General features: G+C 40.8%; 1 protein-coding gene across 1 annotated transcript in view; it reads right to left on the minus strand.

Moving 5' to 3' along the window:
- Positions 1 to 10,333: 10,333 nt before the first annotated feature.
- The window catches only part of PDCD6IP (programmed cell death 6 interacting protein), a 38,156-nt gene continuing 31,170 nt past the window's right edge, over positions 10,334 to 17,319 (minus strand). Inside the window, exons 15-17 of the mRNA XM_006890609.1 lie at positions 12,415 to 12,538; positions 11,400 to 11,599; positions 10,334 to 10,508 (exon numbers count right to left, since the gene is read on the minus strand). Coding sequence (XP_006890671.1) covers positions 10,334 to 10,508; positions 11,400 to 11,599; positions 12,415 to 12,538 — 499 coding nt within the window. The remainder of the gene's footprint in view (positions 10,509 to 11,399; positions 11,600 to 12,414; positions 12,539 to 17,319) is intronic.

Raw genomic sequence — 17,319 nt, forward strand, 5'->3', positions numbered from 1 at the left:
GAAATACAAACTACCAACAGCGTCTACACACATGGATCTCACCTGACGGACTGCACAGGAATCAGACTGACTCCATCTGTGAGAAAAGACAAAGAAGAAGTTGAATATGAGCAGGCAGAACAAGGCTAGAGGCTGACTGTAGACCAGACCATCAATTATTCACATGCAAGGTCAAATTGAGCTCATAGAAAACTAATAAAACAAGTCCATAAGAACCAAAATACAACACAGTTGTATTCAACTTGACGACACTTAACCATTGCGAAGTGAAACTAGTGCTGTTGTATCTGGAGGAACACCCTTCCACTTTCTACATGACTCTTAGTCAATGTATATAGTATAAAGTAACCTGGGTTGCTGTAATGCTGAACCTTGTGCCACTGGGGTATCAAACACCAGAATGGCTTCCCAATGTGGACAGTGTTTGGCGGAGTTCCCAGATGTAAAACACATTTGGAAGCAGGAGTGGCATCCACTTCCTAAACCACATGCCACTGGAAACTCTAAGAACTCGGTGAAATGACAACAGTTACGGAAAGGCATTAGGTCTTCTGTTCCTAGAGTCGCTATGGGTCATGCTCGACTCGATGGCAATCAACAACAACAACATAAGTTCCCCTTTAAACCCATTCTGTTTTTGCTCATTTCATTTCTTCCTGCCCTCCTGGAGAAGAAAAAAAAAATCCATGAAGGCACATTAGTTCCCCAGCAACTAGGATTTTTAAGCAGAATCTCAGTAGTTCATTTTTAATTACCAGGCATATTCACTGTCCAGTCAAAATGTTCCACTGGGTTTCAAGGCCATAAATCACATGGGAGGAGACTGCCTCCTTCTGAGCTGTTAATGGATTTGAACCCCAGAGAGCTTCAGTCTTTGGGTTCACAGCACAACTCCCTATGGACTAGCCACCAGAACTCCCTTTTTAATGATCAGGGAGATAAGAACGGATATGAACAGTCACTTCACCAAAGAAGACATTCAGATGGCCAACAAATATATGAAGAAATGCTCAAAATCCCTAGCTCATAGAGAGATGCAAATCAAAACAACTATGAGATATCATCTCACCCCATTAAGAATAGCAAAATTTAACAGAGCAGCAAACAACAAATGCTGGAGAGGTTGTGGAGAAACTGGAACCCTATTCACTGTTGGTGGGAGTGTAAAATGGTGCAACCACTATGGAAGGCTGTATGGCGCTTTCTCAAAAAGTTGCAAATAGAAATACTATTTGACTCAGCAATTCCTCTACTGGGAATATACCCTAAACCAACCATAACTGTCACTCAGGCAGATATATGCACATCCATGTTTATTGCAGCTTTGTTCACAACAGCAAAGAGTTGAAAACAGCCTAAGTGTCCATCAACAAACGAATGAGTAGAGCAGCTCTGGTATATTCACACAAATACTATGCTGCATTGAAAAACAAGGAACTCATGCAATATTATCAAAATGGGTAACCCTGGAGGACAGTATGCTGAGTGAAATATCTCAGTCACAAAAGGACAAATACTGCATAGTGTTGTAGAACAGGACTGACATCAGGGTTGGGGTGAGACTGAGAAAAACTGGATAAATTATGTATACTGCATTGAAACAGATGAGGGAGAGAACCGTTTTAAAACAATAAATTATTGGGTATTATGGTTATGACAAGAATCCAGAATGAAGGTTGCAAAGTGGAGTGTACTGGGCGGGGTGGGGATTGTATACCAATAAAGGAATTTTTCTTTTACTTTTCAAAGAGAAGAAGAACGGGGGAGTGCGGGGTGGGCAGGGAGAAGAATGCAACAATGAATGAATGAATGAATGAATGAAAATTCAAAATTTCTGTAAATTTTCATTAAAATTAGTAAAACTTTAAAAAAGAAAATACCGTGGACCATCAGGAAAACAAATAGGTCTGTCTTGGAGAGGATAAAATCAAGTTTCTCCTTGAAGGGAAGGATTTTGAGGTTCTGTCTCACGTACTTTGGGCATGTTGCCAGGCAGGACCAGTCCTTGGAGAAAGACATTATGCTTGGAAGGGTGGAGGGTCAGCACAGGAGAGGAAGACCCTGGAGGAGATGGATTGACTCGGTAACTAGGGTAACAGGAGTAGTTTTGTCAGAGTCTGTGAGACTGTCTCAGGATAAGGCAGGCTTCAAAGCTATTGCACACAGGGTTACTATGAGTTGAAGGCGACTCGACGGCACATAGCAACTTGCAGCAGTAGCCACGAAAAAATTGTCTGTGCACAGTCACTGAGACCAGAGGCGATCTGAAGGAGACCAGAGCCCCAGCTCTGTGACTCAGCAGCCCTGTGACTTTGACTAAGGCGCTCGACTTCTCTACAACTAAGGTGACTCATCTGTTTCAAATGAGTAAGAGCAAAAACATCGCCAGTTTCATGGGGTTCTTAGAAAACTTACATGAACGATCTTTTCAACAGCTCAGCACCGTGCCCACAACTACTAGGTGGGCAGTTGATTCTGAGTAAGAGACATCATTAAGTAAAATCAAGCAGTTACTGTATCAATGAACTATATCCCTGAAATGCAACAGATGCTGCTACAGAGGAAATAGAGCTGGGTAAAGATTGCAGCAGAAGAAAAACATGAGCACATGACCACCTGTATTTGCACATACTAATGTTGAAACAGTGTCTAGTTTGAGAGAGCTATGCAGATCTCTGGAGGGTTAGTCTGTAGGAAGCTGCACTGCTAATTCAAAGGCTCTCTAGTGGTTCAAATCCACCACCAGCAGCTCTATGGGAGACAGGACAGTCTCCTTCTATACCATTTACAGCCTCGGAAGTCCAATGAAGAATCAGCTGTGAGTTGGATCCAAGTAAATGGCAATTATCGATCTAATCTTTTTGTGTGTTGTTAGTATGTGTTGTGGAGTAGAATACCACTCACAGCAATCCTATGAACAATAGCCCTGAACCCTGCCCTATCTTGAGCCAATCTGTCTCTGACACACCTGCCCCCATTGTCAGAATCACTGTGTCAATCTGTCTCATCTGGGGTCTTCTTCTTCTGTCCTGTCCCTCCACCCTTCCAAGCATGATGTCCTTTTACAAGAACTGGTTCCTCCTGGCAACATGCCCAAAGTATGTAAGACGAAGCTTGACAATCCTTGCCTGCTGCAGTGCTGGAGAAAAGTGTTGAATGGACTGCTAGAACAAACAGGTTCATCCTGGAGAGGGTTAAACCAGGCTGCTCCTTGGAGTCAAGGATTCTGAAGCTTCATCTGACATACTTTGGGCATGCTGCAAGGAGTGGCTGGTCCTTGGAGAGGGACATCATGTTTTTGAAGGGTGGAGGAACAGCGCAAGAGAGGAAGACCCTCTATGAGATGGATGGATTCAGTGATTAGGGTAATGGGAGTAGGTGTGTCAGAGACAGTGAGGTTGGCACAGGCTTGAGCAGGTTTTAGGGCTCTTGACGCTATGAGTCTCAAGCGACTTGACGGCACTTAACAATTAGCAACTTGCACTGGAAAAATCTGTTAATAACAACTTGCATTGGAAAAATCTTCTGTTGACGAAGTATGATGTGTATTAAAAACCTACAGTGCACCTGATCCAAGCCATGGTACTTTTAATTGTTCCTTGTGCACCTGAAGGTTGGGCTATGAATAAGGATGACGGGAGAATCTTTGGTGGCCGAACTGCGGTGGTGAAGAAGAGTACTGAATATCCAAGGATTGCCAAAGAACAAACAATTGTGTGCTGGAGGAAATGCCACCTCCCTCTCACACACCTTGAGCATGTTGTCAGCAGGAGGGCCAGTCTTTGGAAAAAGATACACTAGGAAAGGCAGAGAGTCCGAAAAAGGAAGATTCTCAACTAGAATTGACACAATGACTGCAGCAATGGACTGGAGCACGCCGGGGATTGAGAGGAGGGCACGGGCTAGCGCGAGGCCTAACAACACAACAACTAGCAACCTTGCCTGCACCTCTAGTTCCCCTTCGCCGTGTAACCTAACAATATATTCATGAGCCCTGGGGATAAGAACAGGTATCTTTGGACTATTATTCTTTATTCTGGAGCTCTGGTGACCCTGTGGCAAGAAGCTGTGCTGCAATCCCAAAGGCAAATTGTTCGAGGCCACGAGCTGCTCTGCAGAAGAAGGATGGGCAATCTCTACCCCTGCACTTAACTGCCCCTGAAAACCCACAGGAGGGTCTGCTATGGGTTGGTTCGGATTCTATGGCACACAACATTCTTTATTCTGCATTTCACATTGTCAGGAAAAAATACAAATCAGCGTGGTTCTGCTTCCTTCTCTGTCATGAGGTGAGGAGTAGGTGGAACTGGTTAGGGCTCAGTGACCCTAAGTACAGCAGAGCCTGCCCGGCCTGCACTATAATATTTAAATATTAAATAATTAATATTTATTACTATTTATCACTATGGCTTTATTACTATTTATTTATCACTATTTATTACTATTTATCACTATGGCTGAGCCCACTGCTACAGACACTGGGGCACTTCATCTCCTTGAGGGGTTTCCTGTTTCTAGTAGACCCTCTACCAAGCACGCTGGCTTCCGACAGGAGGGACCAGCTCCTTCTCGAACACCTCCAGGCTGTCCCGACTTCCAAGGAGCATATGCTGGTGACACTTCTTCCAGAACAGACTTGTTCTTCCTCTAGGCTGCCTGGGAACATTCAAGACTCACCAAGCCGGTCCCAAGGCCTCAGCTCCTCTTCGGTCTTCCATGACTCTGGAGCACCCTGTTTAAAAGGTGCAGCTATTTTCGGATTCAATATTTTAAGTTACCTTGTTGGAAAAAAAATAGGTCTGAAACAAAAATTTCATGTAAAAATCATGGTATGTGCTAATTATAAAAATCACTAGGTCTAGTCAGGTTCGAGATCAACAATGACCCACACAGTGTTAATGAGGTGTTGCTGACCGAACTTCAAATTAACCCTCAGAGGTTTCCAGATTTTAAAAATGGTTGGGCTTATTTTTTACTATTTAAAAGGAATATACGATTAGGCATTATTTGACAACAGCCCAGAATACAAGGAACACTGTTAAGTAGACTGGGGGAGGGGGAACAGGAGGGAAGAAATTATACAACAATGAATTTTTTTTTTATGTGAACTTGGGGGGTAGGGAGAAAAATGTGCAACAATGAATGAATGAAATCAAACTTTTCTTAAAATCACAATTTTTAAAAAAGGGGGCAGAAAATGCTCTTTGGCCTCCATGAAAAACCTGGAACAGACTTTATGTTCGACAACCCTCTCACTTCCACAGGTTGTCACAACTCACCTGCTGTGAGGGATTCCTCTAAAAGCAACATGAACTCTGTACGCACCAGCAGCAGTCCGTCTCCAAGGAGGGAAACTGAGTCACTGAGGGGCCGAAGCAGGAATGTCACTTCTTTTTTATCACATACTTTTTCATATCTTTTGCACTTTGTCCCATGTACAGGTCTTATCTAGTCAAAAGAGTAAAGCTGTTCTAGAAAGATCACAAAATGCAGTCTGCTGTGGTGGTGGCTGGTGGAGGCAGAAGGGTCCTTGTCCTTTCAGATTCCAGGGGAGCAAGGGAACACCAGCCTGCTGGAATCACAGCTACTGACTACCAACAGAAGCCCACGGAGCTTGGAGGGGGCACTGAGGAAGGTGGGCATAGTAGAGACAAGCCCAGATCACCAGAAAGTTGGAAGGAACCCTGAGAAGGGACAAGAATGATCTCAACTATTCCTGGTTATAAAAACTATGTTCAAACATCCTACAAGGCGTGTGTTGTGAAAGTTAATGTCACGGCCAAAAATTAAAATCCCAATAAAATGCAGAATGTAAAAATGGTATGACTAAAGATATGGTTGAGGAGTAAAAGGAAATAATGCTAATGCTCTCAAATAGTCTTCCAAATCACCAGAAAAAGAATCAAAGCAAGAGAGGACGGTAAGAGGAAAGACAGGAAAGACGGGGAAAGGAAGCCAGGCTGCGCACTAGCACCACCTGGTGGGCTGTGGCCGGTGGCTCGCCAGTGACGGCCTTGCTCAGCCAGTCTTCAGCAAAACCCAACTCCAGGGAGCCCTTGGGGTTCCATCCGTTCATCCAGTTCCTGAGCCCTCAGTGTCAACTCCATTCACTCCAATGCAGACGTCAGGCAAGTGGGAAGAAAAGCCGGTTATCTATGGTCATGTTACATATTTAGAATATACATTATAAAGAGACTATTGATCCATTTCTGGAGGGCACTTGTTCAGCTTCAATAAACCGGACAGGCAAGGGGGGCTCTGGTAGCCTAGTGGCAAGGAGCTGCAACTACAATCCCAGAGGGACACGGTTCAAATCCACCAGATGCTCTGCCGGGGACGGAGGGACAATCTCCTCCTGTACCAGTCAGATCTGATTTGACGGTACACGCGCGCGCGCGCGCACACACACACACACACACACACAAAATTAATAAATTGGACAGGCAGAGGAAAAAAACAACCTATTTTTCTGGTAAAATTTTAATTCCTTTTGAGCAACATAAAAAAGCAGTTGCATCTGGTCTTTAAACATTGGAGAACTTGGAAGAAAAATTTATAAAATAATATTTAAATAGATGTACAAATTTCCCCCTTCTCTCCCTTCCCTGAATAAAGTGATCATCTTGCAAGTTAGTTTGGAAAAAAAAAGAACCCAAACATGGCACCTGAGGGTGATATTCGTATGAAAGGATTGGGGCAAATACTAACTATGAAATACAGCCTATCCATGTATTACATTATAGGACTCTGCGGAGGCGAAGAAGGACACAAACAACTTGTCTTCCTTTGTTAGATGCTTGTAGTTTAAGCCAAAGTGGTTATTTCCCAACACATCATGTATAAATTATAAAAACTTACAAAGCTAAAGGATAAACACTTAAAATAAGAATTCATACTCCAAGGAAGTAAAATCAACTTTTATTTCTAGGATACATTCATCTAGAACCTTATTTCTTTACAATTTTCCCCCTAAAAGAAATGAATACAGTAAAAATATAATCCAACTACCAGCAATGTTTGTAACCAGAAAAGAATCTAAAATCCCTGGTGTGATAATATAGGAATTTTTTAAAAATATAAACTTCATACCAGAAATAAAGCCTGAATATTCTCTTTCTTCAAAAATATAATTTTCCTTCTTTACTCTTCCATGTAAATCTTACAATCAATCATTTAGTTCTAAAGTTTATTTTATAACCAGCAATTATTTAACACTTTATCTTTGCTTTTTGCTTTGTTTTCTGTTTTGTGCTGTGATTTAACAATTGCAAAAGTTTTAAAAATGCAATGCCACTAGGTAGCAAGATTCAAGATAAAGTGACCACAAATTTAAAAAAAAAATCTAATTCCCCATTAACAAACAGAAATCTACTTAACAAATTTTATTACGTTTATGAAATGTGTAGGAAGCACTTTTGCCAACTGTAAAGCTCTAACAGAAAACACACTTAAATGTGTTTTAACTGGAAAGGCATCAGGACACACGGCTCTCTCATCTCTTCAGTAACTAGACTTGGAGGGGAAATCCTAACTGCACAACGTGAGGGTATGGCTCAAGGACGAGTCCTAAAGATGGGTTTGCACCAACCACTCTTCATCTTCACTGAGAATGAAATATAAGGGGTAAACGGGCAGCTCTCCTTCGACCAATTACACCAGACTAGATCACACCAGCTCGTTCCAACTAGGAAGAAGAAATGAGAAGTTAAGCAATTCCTTTCCCATTTCCAACTAGATCAGAATTCTATCGTTGAAAAATAATTTGTCAAAATTACTCCCAAAGTCCAACGTAAATGGTTTGGTAATTGTTTCCTTTTTCAGGCAGAAAATCAAGGAGCCTAACTATAAACACGGGTGCATTCCTGAACAAGAGTGACACCTTCTTCCAAATTCCCACTAAGCAGCTCCATCCAGTAACAACTTTCTTGGAGGTACTGGCTATGTATTGAGAGCTGAGGATAAAGAAGCAGAGGAAAACCTATCAGTATCCTTCTCCTTTCTAAAGATTCCAACTCATGGAGGCCCCACAGGACAAAACAGGACTGTCCCAGAGTCCTTCCAGGGCAGGCAGACTGCCACCTCTCTCTCCTGCAAACCACTTAGCACAGACCCACTGTGTCAACAGGGCTCTTTAACAAGAACGCAAACCAGACACAGGGAAAACTGCTTCCCCATGAGGAGCCACCACTGAAACTAGACGTGGTCAGGCAACTGCATTTGTTTCCAGGCAAGAGTGAACAAAATTACGGACCCACAACTACCTGAGGCATGAGTCAGAGCTTGTGATCAGGGCTGCTGCGTGAAGGCGGCTTTGCTGACGGAGGTCAGCTGGCTGAAGGAGGCTGGCCCGGGCAGCTGGGGCGCCTCCTCCCGGGGCCTCCAGCACTCTCCCAGGGGCTGGGTGCCTGGGAGCTCAGCAAGGGGAACAGGCTTAGCGTAGGCAATGGGCTGCATGGCCTTAGAACTTCCTCCGGTTCCACTGATGCACTTAACCTTTTCTTCAGTGCCCTCTGTCCCCAAGAGAATATTCAGGCCAGTTTTGTTTTGAGCTTTATTTTTATGCATTGGTAAGAATTATAAACTAGCAATTTGGAATATCCCAAACTCTCATTGAGTATCTCATGTTAGTATATGATATCATGGATAATGAGAATGTAGACTATAAATGCCATTTATACAGCATTCAAACAAATCAATGTCATATTCTGATGAACCCATGTTAGTAAAACTTAGCAACATGGAAGAATCTAATTTTTGCCAAGATTTACTACTATATTTTAAATTAATCTCTATACGAGATGTAATCAAAGGTCATATGTTATGGTAACATGCCTTCAGGTTTTCTACGTACAACAAAATAAGATTTAAAAAAATATACATCATTTTAAACCAATCCGTACCCTCGTACAATCACACCCTCAGTCCCACATTAAATATAAATCCAGACTGTCAAAGAAAAGAATGGGGACCAAGGAACAATATCATGACAACTAAACCGTAATAAAGGTAGAGGCTGATACTAAAATCAAAAAACTGAACATGAACAGAATGACACTCTGCTCACCTGCCTCAGCTGTTCACAGACGAGCCTGCACAGAACAGATCCCCCTGTGAGGTGAGAAGCCTCTCCTTTCCCGTTCCCTCTTTCCATGATGATGACTTCACCGCTTTTACTGAGGCTCAGAAAGGGATCAGACACCCTAACAGCAGTGATTACTGTTCAATACACGGCCTATTCCAGAATCAGCATTTGTTCCCAAACAATTGTTTTGTGTGCTCCCTGCACTAGAATATACAACAGTTCAATCTTTCAGTAGCGTAAAAACAGAAGAGCTCAGATCCGGTCACACACATTGTGCACTCAATGTTAGTAAATGAAGACAAGTGGGAGAAAGGAAGAATACAGTTAAACCTCCTCCAAACAATTCCATTACATTAGACAGTACTGTCGATGATACGGATTTATTTCACCTGGATTATAAGGAGAAAAATGAAACATAAAAGACTTATTACTAGAATTTGTACCAATTTTTTTGGAGAAGCTAACAATAAAACATTAAATATATACATGTGTTTATTTATTTGAAGACTCTTTGGTAACAATTGTGTTTCTTCCAAATAATAAGACTTTGTAAAAGAAATGTCAGAAATTCCTAAGTCAGCAAATAAGAGAGAAGTTTCTGGTACTATTCTTTTGGTTCTCCTTGCACTTGACTGTTACCTCGCACTTCTCATGCACATAAACACATTAGCTGTTTAACCTACACACATACAGAATGAGAGGCTAACACTACAAAGACATTGGACAAAAATGAGAATAAGGACAAAACGTAACAATGGCAACTGTTCTTAAGTAATTTATTTTTAAATTATAAGATTTACAATGCCTTGATTACTCAAAATAGCATAATGAAAATCAAACTAAATCAATAAATGAAAAAAATGAAAGAAAACTTGGTTTTCCTGAATATCAGTACTTAAACATTCTAAGTATCTGATGTCCCAATCGCATCTTATGTAAAAAGTATAATAGTTTCAAATATTTCACTTGCAGGTTTAATTTCTCGGTTTCAACTTTTAGAATGGCAACATAATTGACTTCAAATCCTATTATACCTAGTGTTTATACCGCAGCAGCAGCAAATCTTACATGTGCAATCAAATGTGGAACAGGGGTGCAGCTTCCAGCTTTCACAGACAGGAATGGCAACTGCGTTCAGTCCAGGAGAGGACAGACATTAGATTAACCAGCGCGGAGAGTTTAGTCTACTTATTGCAGGTTCGGTATTTCTTTCCCTTTGAACTGAAGCAGCTGAGCTTCCGGGTAGAGAGTTTACTGCTGTGGATAGTAAGACTGCTGCGGGGGCTGAGGAAAGGGATAAGAAGGCTGCTGGGGTCCCGGGTAGGGGGCCTGTCCAGGATTCTGGTGATAGACCGGCGGATAGGGCATGTTGTACTGGCCATATGCGTAAGGATTATAGCCCATCGGCATGGGCATTTGGCAATACCTGAGGAGGAGAACAAAAACTGTACTGAGATAAAATCCCTGGAAATAGTGAATGCTTATTCTAAATCCAATTTTGTTAAAAACTAATTTTCTCTATTTTGCATTCCATCACAGAACAGAGAAGAGAAAAAAAGCTATTTCAAGATAACTGCTAAAGAAAAGCAATTCTTACTTTCATTCATTTAAATAAAAGCATATCAATTATTTAATGCTGTCTATAAAACAATATTAAAGTAAAACTAAACCTCAACTAAACATTATTAGTTGGAAATATTTTTCTATTTGCGAGAAATAAAAACGGAAACCCTTCATTAAATATGGTAAAAGTAATGCTCTAACTGTATTCCTGGCCCACAGAATTTCATATTCACTGTAATGTACAGAAATTTACAGCTTGTAAAACTCTGATACTTAAAACATAAAATGGGCACATCTTTAAAGAGCAGTAAAATGTCTTTTTTAAAGACAAATCACAAAGAAGCTGATTTTTGAAAAGGTGTTATTTTTACCTCTCAATAAACTCCTGTTAAGCAATTTATCAGAATTTCAAACTTTCAAAGCAGAAGCAGTATTTTCATATTGTGTTCAGAAAAGCCATCTATTTATCACCTGATAGGGATTACTAAGGAAATACAACCTAGATTTGCATACATAAAACATGTACTTAATAGATACCAACATGGTAACATTTTTAAATTCATAAATATATCGAATTTTAAGGCTTGGGAAAAGCTACTTAACTACTTCTAAGTGGCTTTAACATTTTTATTTCTAGATAAGGAAAAAAATGTGTCACCTTCAAGACACCTCCCTTTAAGAAAGGGTCATCCTGTTTCAAAGTGTTAACCAGTATTATCCAAACTGTTCGATGCCACCATGCTTTCAATCTTACCCGGGATATCCTGGATAGGTGGGGTAGGGGGGTCCCTGGGCCTGTGGAAGGGGCGCTGACCCGGGGGCCTGCGACGGGGCAGATGCCGTGGGCCCAGCAGCGGCCGGCGCAGGAGCCGGGGCCGGAGCAGTGGCTGGAGGAGCACGGTTTGCAGGAAGCACAGGCGGTGGGGGCCGGGCAGGGGGCTGAGGCTTAGCAGGCTGCAAGAAAAAGGCACCATTTCTCACAAAGTCCTTTCAGTTTCTCTCAAAATGCTAGTGATGAAAATAAATGTGGACACATGAGAAACTCTAGAATCCAACAAAATGTGTATTTCTAATTCCCACTCCTGAATGTCAATATACTCTAAAAATTTATCATGGTTGAGAAATAATTCCCCAGTTCCCTAATAACTCCGTTCCCTTCAGCCTAATATTTATTTTCTGCTAGTTCCTCTTCCCACTAAGTCTTTTATATAAAACAGTATCATTAACAACTATGTATGAATAATTGTTAACATTTTGCCTATACGCATTAGCTATAAATTAAGTTCAGTAACTTTTAACATTTTTCTGTATTTGCTTTAGCTACAAATATAACCACACATTTATCAACCTATTCAGCAAACAAGTCCTGAGGAGGAGGAAATCCTTATAATCACACAATTCACACCCTAAGAAAATTAACCATCTTCCCCAATAGCACCAAGTGAACCCTCCACGCTCACTCAACCTTCCCTCTTTTTCATAGTAAAGACCAGGCCAGGGGGCTCACTTGTCCAACTGTCTCCTAATGGCATTGCTTATCAGGTCATGTCAGTGGAAAAGTTCAAGGGCTGGGTATTATTCAACTTAGCCAATTTCTGATAACAGTTGGTGAACAGTGTTCTGGAAGCACTGCATGTTACTGATGACAAGGAGGCCACTTAATGAAGGTGGCGGCCACCTGATCTCCCTACTATAGTGTGTGCTCCTTACAGAATGCAAGCAGACACTGATGTGCAACGTCCGTTTTGTTAAGGTTCTTGCTTACTCACCGGCATGGTTCTTGGCGCAGGAGTTGGTGGCGTTGGCGAGTGTCCCCCTGCAGGAGAGGACTGATACGCAGGGGTGGGGATTGAAGGAGCACTGGGTTCCCTGGCAATGCTTTGCTGCAAGTCCCTTTAACATTAAAGACCAAAATATCAGGAGTGAACACAACGGAAATATCAAGACGTCTACGTGTAATAGCACAGGGGGCCCTGGTGGCACAGTGGCTCACTGGAGACTTACTGATTGGACCCTTAAGGATTACAGGCTACAAATGCCAGGGGGGCAGTGCTCCACTGTCTGTGGACACAGGCTCTAGGAGTCAGACTTGAAATGGCAATGGACTTGGTTTTATATAAATATCAGGTTTGGTTTTTTACTTCTTCATATATGAAACAGAAAACAGGACTAAAGCAGTATTAACATTTTTAAATACTACATTCCTGTTTTGGACTAGAGCTAACTAACATGTATTTTCTTTCTTCCCACTGGAATAAACAAATTTTACATGCTATTTTTGAAAACAAAGAATAAAAGGAAATTTTCTAATACATGACAGTCACAGTTAAAATAAGTCACACTGTAGACAGTTTTAAAAAAAAACAATAAAATAAAATAAACTGTTTTAAAGGCTTAATTATGTTCAGTTTCAACCTTTTTTTGATGAATTCACAAGTGATGCTATTTTCCAAATGGGACCATCCAAACTACATCTGCCCAATCTCTAGTAAAACATAGTTCCCTAGATTTAGGAGGGGACCCAATTCTACTAGTTTATCCAAAAGTTATCATTATAATTGTCCAATCATTACAATAGCTATTATTTTAAGTGTTGGTAACACAGTGCTTAAGCTGTTAATAACCAGTTATTTATAAAAACAAAACATCAAGAAAGCAACTTCCCATTCCTCCCCTCAAGCCCTGCTTTCAAAGTTCCCCAGTTGGAAGATGACTTCATCACTCTTACAGAAACAAATCCACCCTCACCAAGAAACCAAACTACTTCTTAATACTGGTAAGTAACTATTTACAAATAAGCTATAGGACTTTCATCAACTATTCTACAGGTTCAGATTTTTAAACATCTAAAATACATTCCTGTGTGTTTGTGTACATACACATACAAAGTCTTCATTCTTCCTAACTATGATGATGGTAAGAAACTATACTACTTTCAATATACTGGGTTAAATAAAACAGATCATTGACATTAACATGACCTGTTAGTTTTCACTTTCTCAATGTGGCTCTTCTTACAACACTGACATTTTCACATGTGGCTCTCACACATTCTACTTTTACTGGCCCAACTCTCTGAGAACATTCATGCCAGTGCTATCTGAACCAATCCCCAAGCAGAAACCACTCAACAACAGGAGAGATAAATAGCCTGTGTTACAGCCACACCATGAAATATACAGAAAGGAGACCAGGAGATCTAATACACACCACTGGACGGATCACATACATACATGCTGAGCAACAGATAATGTACAAAATAGCATATACTGTATCATTTCATTTTCTAAAATATAAAACCAGAAGAAGTTAATCTCTGCTCTCACAAGACAAGACAGCAGCTGTTCTCAGGGGATAACGTGTGGGGACTGAGGACATTCTGTGTACTGAAGTGCTAGGTGCATGGTGTGCTCAGCTGTGACCAATCGACAAGATGGACATGTATGTATACTTTTATTATGGACACTAGAGCTCACAGAAAACATTTTAAAGAATTAAGTTTCTGAGTATTATTAACACAGACTATGACAAAATGAAACCTGATATTTAAAAGCTAATGTTATGACCATTTGTTCTAATTTTCTATCATTCATTCATCACTTAACTGGAAACACCTGAAAGCTTGTAGCTACTTTAGGGTGTTCTGGTGGCAGAGTCTGTAGGCAGTCCCACCAATAAAACAGCACCGTCTGGCAGTTCAAATCCACTAGCCGCTCCACAGGAGAAAAACAGGCAATCTCCTGTCTCTGAAAACCTGCTGGCAAGTCAGCTTTAAGTCGATTCTGAGTTTGAGTTTTCAGTTTGATCCCTGCTTTAGAAAGGAGTCTCTATCGTTTCAATAAAGAACTACACAAGCAAATCTAATTTTCAAACTGTCACTGTTGCTGTCACCAGTGACCCTCCAGAGGGTTTTCAGAGGCTTAAATCGCACGGGAGAAGACTGTCCATCTTCCTGCAACAGCAGCTGGCAGATTCGAACCACACGCCTTGGGCTTGTCAGCACAACTCCTTACCACTAGGCCATCACACTGAATCCAAAATTTCTTTCTAAGTCATGAACTTGTATGATTCAATTTTAATGAGAGTTATGTTAATCTGTTTTTACAATAAAAATTTAAATGAAGAACATTCCAACCAGAAACTCATTTATCAGGGACAATAAAATTATCTAAAGCAGTAGTTAGCAAAACAGTTCCTGTAAATAGTTAGATAACAAGTAGCTCCAAGACTATAGCATGAAAACAGCCACAGGTAAGACAGAAGTAAGCATGGCTTGTGCCAATAAAACTTTATTAGCAAATATAAGTGGAAAGCAGATACATATATATAGTGGCATCCACTTCCTAAACAATATGACTCTGGAAACTCTATGAACTTTACTAAATGACAATAACCACAGAAAGGCTTCAGGCCTTTAGTTCAAGGGTCGCTAAGAGTCATGCTCAGCGTGATTTGTAATCAGTAAGAACAACACTGTTAAGAATTTACATCTACCCTTCGGGAGTAAGTCGGAACCAACCCACAGCTGACCCTCCTGCCGGTTTAGAGAGGCAATAAACTGCACAGGAGGAGACCGCCCCTCTTTCTCCTGTGGACCATCCAGTAGAATCAAACCAGGTAACTTTGGGTTGATAGTGCAATTCCTTATCACTCCAGAGTGACCTAGCTAGTGGGAGAGTTCATTCTTCATTTTTTCCCCTCCTCTTCTATGAAAAAATTCCAGAGATTTTTTTTTCTTCTCTTTAGATGCAATAACACTGAAGTAATCACTGCATTGGAATAAATCTTGGTTCTGATTCTTTTTTTAATGTATTATTAAATATTGCAGGCAATTATATAGGAATTCTGCATCGTTATTAAGTAAAAAAAAACTAGTCTGAAGTTTGCATTTTCATCTTTGTCAGAGTTTGGTTCTTAGCTATAGAAATTTTGAAAGCATTTTAATTATCTGCTTTTTAAAGACTGAGCAGAAAGACTTTATGAAAAGTGGACCTGCTCCTTGTCAGAGGTGAGAGGAGCAGCTCTTTGGTAACTCGACCTTCTTTATGGAGCCTATTCAAACACAGACAGAAGAGTGAAGGTGGGTCTTGGCTGAGGGCTCAACAAGGTCTCATGGGTGCAATAGCCTCTGATTTGTTCACGCTCATTTCTAGTAGACATAGGTCTTTTATACTTCAAGGACAGCATAAGTAGATATATAATGTCTGATCCATATTTGCTTTCCTTAAATCCCTACAACTATCACTCTGCTCTCTTCTACACTGCAATGCTGCTACCCTACTTTTGTTCCACTTTTCTATAAAGCTATTTGATCTGCCATTATCGCTAAGACTGATAGAAAGATTATATGTCTAAGTGTTGATAATTTTAGTTCTTTTTCTCTACCACACGGCATATATATTCTTCTAACAAGCCTTTGTTTATTTTATAAAAGCGTTCTTCAGTAACACTAAACATCTGTTTGTTTGTTCATGGTTTCAAAGGTGTTTCTCCTTTGAGGGACTCTGATTTTGCGTATCTTTGCCTGTCTTCTCTCTAATCCTTCTGTCTTCACTTCGGCGTCCCGCCCTCTGGTCCCCTCTCTCTTCTCTATGTTGCTGTGTTTCCTCCCTCTGTGTCCCTTCCTATTTCACCCGACATCTGTGATGGTGATGCTCTCCTCCTCCTTCTCAACCCTGAGTTCTCTTAGACCTCACATTTCACTGCCTCTTGACTTCTCAGCATTTCTTCCCCTAAGTGCTTATATTCTGTGTCTTCTTAGGTCAGTGACTGTTTCTTTGCAATTTTGTGCTGCTCTGTTAATTCATGGTGAAATGTTTGCTCAAAAATCTGTTCTGCTTTTTTGCCTTGATTTTTCCCTCCAAGCAAGATGGGTCACCAGCAACTCCACTGCAGTCACCAGTGAAAACTCAGCCAGGGTTCCCGCTCTTGACGGGTGTGCTCAAACCGACATGGACTGATCTGGAAATACAGACTCAACATGTGCCGCCAGTGTTTCCAACAGTACACCAAGGGCACTGGCTTTATCAAGTTGGACTAAGTAAAGTTGGACTAAGTAATCTTCTCCTTGAATGGCCTACCTGAGACCTCTACATGGCAAAAAATAAGATCAATACTTCGTACATAAAATTTCAATTATTATAATATGGGGGGGGGGCGGAATTTTCATCTGCTGTGGCAATAGTATACTACTGGTGAATGTCCTTTACCTATTATATTTTATTAAATATTGTTCTTTTTCTCACTTTTATAAATGCCGTAGATCTTAACAGTACTTTGCCAACTCCTTATTGATTTTACTCAGCATGTAATGATTCCTACATTCCTGACCCCACTTTTCTCAGAAGTGGTTTTAAAAAGTGGTTTTGTTGATTCTTTCTGAGCTTAACCTCTCTCCATGGCCTGTATGTACTCCATCTTCATTTAAGAAATCTACAATTGCCACCTCGAGGTAAAGTGTTGGCATTTTCTGAGAGAGAGCACCTGAGCTGTTTTATTATTCTTTCTCAGACCTCTCAATAGTCCCCACACCGACAGCTTCTGCTCCTGCTAAGTGTTTCTTTCCCAGACTGTGTGTGTGATTATCTTCCTGTTGCTTTGTAAGATAGAGAGAAACTACAATGGAAAAATGGAAAGAAACTGCTGTTTCACGCGACCAAATTAACCAAAATTAA

Source organism: Elephantulus edwardii, unplaced genomic scaffold (assembly GCF_000299155.1).
Source record: "Elephantulus edwardii isolate Elephantulus edwardi_28Jun2011 unplaced genomic scaffold, EleEdw1.0 scaffold00091, whole genome shotgun sequence".
Taxonomy (NCBI): domain Eukaryota; kingdom Metazoa; phylum Chordata; class Mammalia; order Macroscelidea; family Macroscelididae; genus Elephantulus; species Elephantulus edwardii.